The following is an 11,058-nucleotide window of genomic DNA, read 5'->3' as shown; positions in this document are numbered from 1 at the left end:
CTTGTATTAACTTACTGTAACCAGAAACCTTGTATTAACTTACTGTAACCAGAAACCTTGTATTAACTTACTGTAACCAGAAACCTTGTATTAACTTACTGTAACCAGAAACCTTGTATTAACTTACTGTAACCAGAAACCTTGTATTAACTTACTGTAACCAGAAACCTTGTATTAACTTACTGTAACCAGAAACCTTGTATTAACTTACTGTAACCAGAAACCTTGTATTAACTTACTGTAACCAGAAACCTTGTATTAACTTACTGTAACCAGAAACCTTGTATTAACTTACTGTAACCAGAAACCTTGTATTAACTTACTGTAACCAGAAACCTTGTATAAAAGACATAGGATGCTTAGCAAGTTAGCAACCAGAAAGCATCTCACATTCATTGCAGTTCATAACAGAGAAAATCAGATAAACTGTAACCGAATATATTGCAACATACTCAAGTTACAAAGAGAAATATATTCACTTACCAAAACAAGAACGAGTAACATACATTAAAATCACGAAGGATAGGCCAGTAGGCTTAATAATTAATACATTAAAAACACTCAATCCTGCCATAGAGTTCAACATACAAGAAGCTAAGTTTCACCATTTCTAAAAAAACTAATCGGAGAGATTAACAAAATACTAACTGATCCAAAGATACTAATACTAGTGAGAGAGATTAACAACATACTAACTGATCCATATAAGTAAGATGTCAATACTAGCCAGAATGATTAAAACATACTAACTGATCCATATATGTCATCTTTTGAACTATCATCCGTTCTATTGTTCGCCGTACAGGGCAAGAGGTGATATAAGACTGTGAACATGACTTACTCCCCCAACGAAGCGCGCACTGCCAATAGGCCCCAGACGCACAAATATAGGTGGATCACAGTTCATGTCAGCAAGCACTAGATTCGTATGACGGGTCATAATCAAAATCTTTCCAGAATCTTGTAATCCAACTAATTTACAACAATGATACAAATCATCACTCAAGTTTCGGTCAAACATCTTGGTCCAAGATCCCCACTTTCCATATTCTCTCATCATCCACACCTCAACCCTTCCATTCCAATATTGTCGCCAAGTACACAAGCACTCATTTATACTATACAAAGCAAAACCATACTGAACATTATTAATTTGATCCCCAAGCTCAAAGTTTGGCAAACGCATAATTTTAAACTCATCCTTAGCCAAATCAAACCAACCAATGCATTTGTGGTCTCCCTCACTTATATTCCAATGCAGATTTTCTTCAACCAAAGCTCCTAATGACAGATAAGGGTAGTCATAACTTTGAAAACAGAACCAATCTCCATAAACCTTACGTTTTGTTGTCCATTCTTTCGACCTTAAAGAGTACACATAGATAACTATCTCGGTATTCAGATTTTCTTTAATTAAAGCAATGGCAACAATCTTATAATCATCCAGGGATGAAACATAACCAAACCCAAAATTCAATTGCCAAGTACAGTATACATGATGGCCATCCTCGATCTTAACATAATCATTCAGACATGGGTTATAAATAATATAATGGTGGCAATCATTATCGATGACACAGCACCATCTAAGGCACACTAACCCAGTTTTGGATCCTCTAGATTTCTAAAATAACTCTACAAGGTAGAGTTTGAGCATATCAACCATTAAATGAAAAATCAATGGTTGATATATTATCTTTCCAAAATTCCCTCTATTTTTTCTCATCAATATGAGCCATTGATTTTAAAATGTATGGTTTAGATACAACTCTACTTTGTAGAGTTTTATTAAAACTCTAGAGGATCCGGGCTCCATTAACCCGTTACTGGAACCAATCAAGTAAGATTTATCACCTTCAAAATCATTATCAAGACAGTAATTACGGTCCGAATCTTGGTCATTACCCAAATGAATATTCTTTATAGATCCATAATTAATGGCCCGAAACTTACCGCGAAAAGACTTGGTAAGAAAGCACCTTGATGAGTTCGAGGTGACAGAAGAACGCTGAAGGTGAGTTTTTGCGAAGTGGGTAGTTGAGATGTTGGATTTCCAGGTTTTGGCGCAAATTATTAGGTGCACCCGGTTGCGTGACCGGGTTAAAATTACGTCATTTTGATATTTTTTGTCAAAAAAACTTAAAAAAATTTTAAAAAATTAAAATCACATAACTAACTTCCCCCCAAAACCACGCATATCATGGTTACTTTACAAAATCAATCGGTTATTTTTATTGATTAAAAAAGTCAAAGATTCTATTATTATTTTAACAAATCTTTACAAAAACAATCAGTTACTTTTATTTGCATTTAAATCTTTAACAATTTACATTGTTTTATTTGCGGTTTTATTCATACTCCATGTTTCTCGTATCATGTATTAAATTAATATGGAGTAGAAATACAATACATGTGTAAAGGCATATAAAAAAACAAATCGTAAAACAAAAATACATTGAAGGTGTAAAAGTACATGATAAGACAAAAAAATACATTTAACCAAAAGCACATAACGAAGACCAAAAACACATTACTATATATAAAAGTACATCTTACTTCACATAAAAGTACATATTTACAACTACAAGCACATAACTATGACCAAAAAAAAAAATCAGTTCACATAAAAGTACATATTTACAACTACAAGCACATAACTAGGAAGAAAAGCACATGTTCAATTGGAAAAGGAAATCAACACAAAATAGGACAAAGTCTAATTACTGGTTGATAAACACTACGTCTTCCATTGATTAAGATGCACGTCTGTTCTTGGGTGTAAAGAAAACCCATGAAATTCCAATTAATAATAGATAAAATTATCAAAAACTGTCAAAATAAATGAAATTAACAATTAAATTACACATGAAAAGAACATCAATACACACTTACTTGAATAAATGAAGATTAACACATACGAAATTTACGAATTTGAGCAACTGTGTCGCCTAATTTGCGATTTTTGGAGATGAAGATGTTCTTTATTTTGATTTTCCCCTTTTGACGACATCAACGAGGTTTCTAATTGATTCTCTAAATCTTTTTCCTTTTCTATTGACTTTTTATTTGGCAGATTTTTTAATTTAAAAATTATATCCTAATATAACTGCCAAAAGATACCAAAATATCCGGTAAGTATTTTTGTGTTATTAATTATTTTAATTTTTTGGTAAAAAACTATCAAAATGACGTAGTTTTGACCCGGTTGCGTGTAGAGCTACACGCAACCGGGTGTACCTTCTGATTGTTTTTGTAAAGTAACCATGATATGCGTGGTTTTTGGGGAAGTTATTTTTTTGATTTTAATTTTTAAAATTTTTTTTAATTTTTTTGGCAAAAAATATCGTGTGTAGCTAATAATTTGCGAAGCTCTGGAGATTTTTGAGCAGTCACTAATTCTTGTTTTTTCCCTTTTTGCTGCTTCTTTCTTCCCATTCTTTTACGGCTTGTTTTGGATAACTTCTTAGAAAGGAAAGAGATTAACACAAAACGATAATGGCAGCAAATCCACCACCTATGGAAGATTGCGGCTCACTCCGTTCAATTTTGAATTGAGCAACACTGTTTTGGAGTCGACATAATTGAACTCGCAACTTTGATGAATTGACACACTGAGATGATTTCCGACTAAAGAAAACGATAGAAACGCACACATCTGTAGCAAAGCATCAAATTGATCAAATAAAACCCCAGAAATGCAAGTGAGTGAGAGTGATGGAAGTGGAGAAAGAAGGAAACCCTAAATTGAATTGGGGGTTTTCCATCTGCAGGCGAAATTTAGGTCGGTTGTCAATTTGTCATGGCTTGCTGGGCCTGGGGTGACTAGTAAGGGTATTTAGGCCCGATTTAAGACCTCGAATTGATCACTCAAATTAGATCAGAAAAAATTAAATCAAATTAAATTAAATTATTATTTTTTATTTTTAGTATAGTTGTTGTTGTTGTTGTTGTTGTTGTTGTTGTTGTTGGTGGTGGTGGTGGTGGTGGTGGTGGTGGTGGTGGTGTCATTTCTATATATTTTGTATTATTTAAGGCATAATACAAAAAGGTTAACAAAATATTCATATTTACCTAACCAGTTTGTCCAAAACAGAATCGATCTGTATATATCATGTCCATATTAGAACTAATTATGTATAGGTTAGATTATAACGGATCTGTCTAAATCAAAACCGATAAGTCGAGATCATAAAAAATTTGTCTAGATCATGTCTAGATCAGATTCGATCTGATTAGATCATGTCAAGATCAAAACTAATCTTCCAGGTCATGATCACATCAGAACCGATCTGTCCAATCATGTCCAGGTCATAATTGGTATGTGTAGATCATGCCCATGTCATAACTAATATGTGTTGATCATGTCCAGGTCTAGATCACATCCTTATCAAAACCAATTTGTCCATATCATAATCGATATGTCTAGATTATGTTGAGATCAGAACCATTTTGTCAAGATCATAACTGAATTTCTTAGATCGATCTAAGGAACCAATCCGCCCATATCATGTCAAGATGAGAGCTAATATGTTCATATATATTATGCCTAGATCATAATCGATCTTTCTATATCATGTCCAGATCAAAATTGAATCGATCTATCTAAATCATGTCCATATCAAAATCATTATGTCTAGATCATACACGATATGTCGAGATCACGCCCATTTTAGAACAAGTTTGTCTACATCATGTCCGATCAAAATCCATGTGTCTAGTTAGAACTAATTTGTCCATATCATATCTGAGCTCATATGTTCATGTCACGTCCAAATCAGAACCAATATGTCAAAATCACGTCAAAATCAGAATTGTATAGGCGTAGAACATGCATTTAAGAACATACAGAGATATAAAAATTATTATTTATTTTTTGAGGGAAAGAGAAATAACTATTTAAATTTAAATTTCAACTTATGGAGAAACTAATAGTGTCACAAGTTTTGGATTTAAAGTTGAAACTAATAAAAATAAGCTCAAGGAAAACAAATAAAAAGATCCATGTAATGTATTATCATATTTATAGTTCAATACTTCAATATCAATCAAAACACCAATAACAATTCAAATAGTCAAATATCTAGAGCATGAGTCTATTCTACGATCGAGTTTGATGTTCATATATAACATATGCACTACAGTCTCTAACATAACCAGAATTGTTAATTGTGTTAGACACAATAATATATAAATATTATTGTTCTATATTTAGCATTGTAAATATAGTAAGGTGTAAACCCTAGTTGACTTTGTAAACTATATATATGTGAATATTAATGCATAGCCTCCTCAAGGGAGATTCCATCTAAACTTTCATGGTATTAGAGCCTAAACCCTATTATTGTGTCTAACAAATTGTATCTTTTGTTCTAAACTCAATAGCATTATTAAGAAACAATTGTGCAAAAATAAACAATATAAACCTAATCAGTTAGAAATATCAATGACTAAACAAATCAATTAAAAAATTAATAAAGATTCTACTTGCAGGTCATATCTTTGTGGAATTCTTTGTTATAATCAGTAACATTTGTGAATTTTGAATTGTGTATCCTTTGTGGAACTCTTTGTTATATGGTTGGCTAACTTAATGGGAGGTCCTTTTAGGATATGTAAAAAGGAGGGCCTTTTGGAGATGCTTATATGAACTTATTTTGATGTGTGACTAATTACACTATTCATAAATCTCGGAGATTGATAAAGACTTCCTCGATCGATCAAGTTCTAACTAAATTGATGTTGTATATCTTAGCCTTTTCCTTTTATTTTGGTATTAGAGAGTAAGTTCAATGTGATTTTTATACTTGCTAGTGATTCCCATATGTTGAAAAGGCTTTACATCTTCACAAATTATTTAAGCCACTATTGGTTTCTCTTGGCAAACTCGGCCCAGCAAAAGGCCCAAGCTTTGGAGCAGAGAACTAAGCTCAATGAAAATATAGATGAAATTGATAATATGATAGTAAGAAAATTTAGAATTTGGGGAGGAAATAGCCAACATGTCAAATATGATTCCATTCTGTGGTGAAGGTGTTAAGATCTGACCCATGAAAAATCACGTGTGAAAGTCCCACATTGATAAAAGAGAAGAGAGTTAAACATTTAATAAGGCCAAGTGGCTACTCCCGTTATTGCCATATGGTTTTAAGGTGGAATCTCCTTTGGACTTGTTAAGTGTGCTCTCTCTCTTGATGACGGGTGCGGCCCAGGCCCGTATTTAACAGAAGGGGAACCTTAACGAGAATAATTAAAAGTTGTTTTAAGGACAATCTATCTATCTATATATATTAACACTCCAAGACATTTGATGACATTTCTCTATGTGTCACGATAACTTAGAAAATGACATGGCATAGCCGTGCCATGTCATAAGCACACATTATCGACCTCTTATAGATTAACACAAAGATTTAACCTTAACTTCAATGACACAACCTATGTCTCTAAAACAATTAATCAAAAAAGAGAAAATTTGTACTTATCAGTAGACCTTTAATGCGCAAATTTATGCATTTGAAAAATAATTTATGGTAACAAAAAATTTATTAATTTTATTCATTTACTAATCATATCATTTATCTTTTCTAGGAATGTATTTAGATCAAACACAATCATGAAATTAACAGAGAAAAGAATAGGAAAATATAATGTTGTGTTTTCTTTTCGCTAATCAAAAAATGTGTTTTTTTCCTCCAAAATGTATTTCGGCTTTGTAACTCAATAATACAATTGTATCTTAAAAATTTTCTTACAAATCATAAGTAAAGTAGGTACAAAAAGTAACAACTTACACAAATAATGCAAAATTACTCAAAAAATTAGTTTACCGGTTGTTGGTTAACCAATTTTATTCTTAAACTGCATACGTAAAGAAATTTACATTATTGTCAAACTACGTACATATATATATAAAGAAATTTATAAGTGAATTTGAAATGACTAAGAAAATTCAAACTATATACAACACTTTGGGACATCGCCCGAGTAACTAACTAGTTTCTAATTAAAAACGTAGCTAAAATACTTCAGATTTCTTGCTTATGATCGATGTCATTAATTGTAATTTTTTTTTTCTCATAGTCTTTCTATAAAGTTAAGACCTACTCCGTACATTACTGCATAGATTGCACAACACTTTGTACTTCATGGAAAACGGGAACACGAAGTCTTCCCTTAAAAGAAAAGAAATATCTACCGAATAGCATGCGGCAGTTATTGACCTCTATATGGAGATTGGGTTTTAATATACGAAGTATCAGTATGGATTGTACAAGATTTTTACTAAAAGAATACATAAATTAAATAATGTATTAATATTGAAGGTTAATCCGGAAGATATAGTGGAAAATGTTGAATGAATAGATTGGTGAATTGAGTTGTATATTTGTATGAGGAAGATGAAGGGAATGAGGCGGTTGGAGTTGTATAATATATCAAACAATAAAGAAAAAACAAAATAAATAAACCAAATTGATGGAGGAAAGAATAGATGATATGTGTCATCCAATCAAATGTGGTGACACGTGTCATCTAATCAAACGTAATTTCGCTTTTTAAATACAACAACTAGGTAAAGATTTGTTTATATTTTGGAAAAATTTGCTAATTAATATCTACCTCTTTCAACTATTAATATCAATTACTGCCTATAGAGTAGTTATTATTTAACCTATTTTCTTACCAATTAATGAACTACTTAATCACTCACATAACTGATCTGATCTCATCTTGCCAACATTTCGAGTCATAAGTATGGTTTTATCCCCATCAGCTGGATCAGCTTACGCTATTGGAAAGGCCCGGGTTCTCTTTATACAACCCCTTTGATATGATAGGCCCGGCCCCCAAAGCAGCAAGGGAAAGAGAGTATTCCAACAAGCGGGTCGAAGTGACCAGGCCCGGACGAATGTTTACCAAAAACGCCACACCGATCATTCGGGGGAAGGCGAGACACTGCGAGGTGCTCGTTGTACCAAAATAGAGGTCTGATTTAAACCACTCTAATGATATACTCCGTACTACGTAGTATTAATAATTTTAATAAATAAATAAAAATTAAAACCACCTAAAACTAAAAAAACGCACAAATTACCAAAACTTCGATTAGATTTTGCGTTAAGAGGTCATTCAGAATTTAAGACTACTTTACACAGCTGCACATGTATATGCATTTATAAAAAAGATAGACTTTAGAAAAAAGAAATGATCGACTAATCTCTTGTGGAATTGGGTAAACATTACCATATTTGACTTTGGTGCTATCAACTTTTTTTTTAATTTTTATTTTGATCAATAAAAGTACTACTTACTCGTATACGTCTATCTATCTATATAATATACTAAAAGAGAGGAAATCAATGTGGTGATGACATTTGTCACTCATTGATTGACCTCTCTTTTAATATTAAAAATAAAGTTAAAAAAATAAAATTAAGTAACAAATCTTTTACAACACAATAATATCATGTAATATATGTTCAACTTACTGTATTTTATGGTAACAAAACTAATATGGAAAAATACTAAAAGAATTAAAAGATTCATCAATATTTTTACTAGAAATATTTTTACTAACTTATATACATGATTTCCTATATATGTATACATAATCAAATTCTACACATAATCTAATTCAAACATATATTGCATGTATCAGGATAATTATTTGAGGAAATCAATATAATGACAAATGTCACTTATTGATTCGTCTATTTTATATGTATAAAAAAAAACTTAATATTTTGTATATTATATTTTTATTTAAACCTTTTATTTACTTATGGTAATAAATCAATTACACTAAGAAATACTTATTTACTTATGGCAATAAATTTTTTCATCTAAATACATTACTAAAATAACATGTTGAAATATACTGTGTATACATAAAGATCATACTAAAAAAATTATACTAAGAATCTACTTCAATATTAAAATATTTATAACATGACAATAATCTGTTGAAAAGAAAAATATTTTTTTTTTAACAAGGTTGTCTAAAATATCGTTTTACTAAAAATATTTTAAAATCTCTTAGCATATATTAAAATATTAAACTTAAATTTACTAATGACTAATTGTATGCATTATCAAATTTTTATTTAAAATATGTGTCTTAAATAGATTGTGGATATGTATAACGAATATTTACCTTTCTTTAATATTCGAAATATTTGTCTATCTAAAATATCGTTTTACTAAAAATATTTTAAAATCTCTTAGCATATATTAAAATATTAAACTTAAATTTATTAATGACTAATTGTATACATTATCAAATTTTTATTTAAAATATGTGTCTTAAATAGATTGTGGATATGTATAACGAATATTTACCTTTCTTTAATATTCGAAGTACTCCGTAGTATTTATCAAGGTTGTTTAAAACATGCTTATTTAAAAAAATTGCTTAATAACTTTGTATCTTTTCTGTCTCGGATTATAATTTCTACTTATCCTTTTATTTAATAGCTTCTTAATCTTTTAAATGAATTTCTTTTCCCCACAGTTTTATAGTTTCATTTTATATTATTAGTTTCTTTGTTTTTGATCATTTGTTGGGTATATTTGCCTTTATTTTACATTGTAATTTAATGAAAAATCTTTCCGCGCAATTTCGCGAATAACAGAAATCGATGTGGAACTATGTTTCTCTCTATTTTGCCTCTCCTATGCTTGATTCTATTATTAAAAAAATCCGACTATCTCCCATCATACCTACTTTTCTATTAAATTATAATATGTAAGCTTAACTTATCGCACAAGACTCTGTGAAAAGACTATTGCAACTATTAAATTCGAACTGAGAGGGTACATAATATAATATATTGTTTATTTACTCAACTATTCTAATAAGACACTGGAATTGTAGAAGACTCTATATATAGTTGAATTTTAAACTCAAAATTCTCTTGCCAAAAAGCAATTATTGAATCCAGGAGTAGCTTAGAGGCGAGTGTGGATATACGGGTCGGTGGGTAATAGACCGAGGATGTGTTTTATTTTTTACATGTTAAGAATGAGATTGGGAAGGGTAAATACCTTTCCTGTCGTGGGTGACTGGGATAAGGATGGGAATTTTAGATGAGTACGAATATGGAGACCCCGACCAGTTCCAAGGTCATGACTGGCTGAATAAAGTAAATATTGGAGTAGAGGCTAAGTGACCGGGTAATGATGTAAATATAAAATGATTAAGTAGGTATGACTATCGAAGCGAAGGGTGGATGAGAATAACACTATGATGGACACATGTGATGTACAGAGATGAAAATAATATTATTTATGTACACTTATTTGTTCTTTTTTTACGCATAGCACACCCGGTTCACGAGCTTAGCTCCGACTACATCCGGATCCGACCCGTGTCGCACACCTTGCTTGTGGTGGGTGAGTCTCCCAACAAGAGTTTCTGCATACGGCGAGACTCGAACCCGAGACCTCCCTTAAGCGGCATCAAGTTGCTTACCACTTGAGCCAACTCTATGTTTTTTCTTTTTTTTAATAAATAAGACATTGAATGGGGCAATAACAAATTTATCCATCATTAATTTTAATTAGGAGAATATCTATAAGGTATGTGTGTCCCAAGTATAGTGTAATCAGATAACCAAATCGTGAACAGGGTTTTAAAATTCAAACCTCTCTTACCAAAAAAGAATGTCGGGTCCAGCCGTATAGGTCTAGGTTTGACAAATGTGATGAGTAGGGATGATTTTTTTTTTCTATGTACCCTTATTTTTTTTATTTTTTTAATCAATAAGACACTGAATGGGGCACTATCAAATTTATCCATCATTAATTAGTTTTAATAAGGAGAATATCTATAAGTTATATGTGTCCAAAGTATAATGTAATCAGACAACCAAATTGTCAAATACTCTAGAATAGTGTTTTAAAATTCAAAACTCTCTTACCAAAAAATAACGTCGGTGTCTAGCCATCTAGGGCTAGGTTTGTCACATGGGGAAGAAATAATATTTTCTATGTACCCTTATTTGTTTTTGTTTTTTTGATAAATAAGACTCTGAATGGGGCAATAACAAATTTATCCACCAT

The 11,058-nt window shown here is 31.2% G+C and overlaps 1 protein-coding gene across 1 annotated transcript; it reads right to left on the bottom strand.

The window, feature by feature from the left end:
- Positions 1-787: 787 nt before the first annotated feature.
- Positions 788-10,456, bottom strand: LOC130460800 (F-box protein CPR1-like). The gene is made up of 2 exons (XM_056828364.1): positions 10,376-10,456; positions 788-1,513 (listed from the first exon to the last, which is right to left on the bottom strand). The coding sequence occupies exons 1-2, from the start codon at positions 10,454-10,456 to the stop codon at positions 788-790; spliced, it is 807 nt and encodes a 268-aa protein (XP_056684342.1).
- Positions 10,457-11,058: the final 602 nt, after the last annotated feature.

Source organism: Spinacia oleracea, chromosome 5 (assembly GCF_020520425.1).
Source record: "Spinacia oleracea cultivar Varoflay chromosome 5, BTI_SOV_V1, whole genome shotgun sequence".
NCBI lineage: Eukaryota > Viridiplantae > Streptophyta > Magnoliopsida > Caryophyllales > Amaranthaceae > Spinacia > Spinacia oleracea.
Note: the sequence above shows the minus strand (reverse complement) of the source record. Positions and strands in the feature narration are given on the sequence as shown.

Coding starts and splice junctions, on each gene's coding strand:
- LOC130460800 (XM_056828364.1), bottom strand. CDS start 10,456: ATGCCGCTTAAGGGAGGTCTCGGGTTCGAGTCTCGCCGTATGCAGAAA. Junction 1,514..10,375: donor ACTCACCCACCACAAGCAAG/GTGTGCGACACG, acceptor GATTATGTTAAG/ATCGAGGATGGCCATCATGT.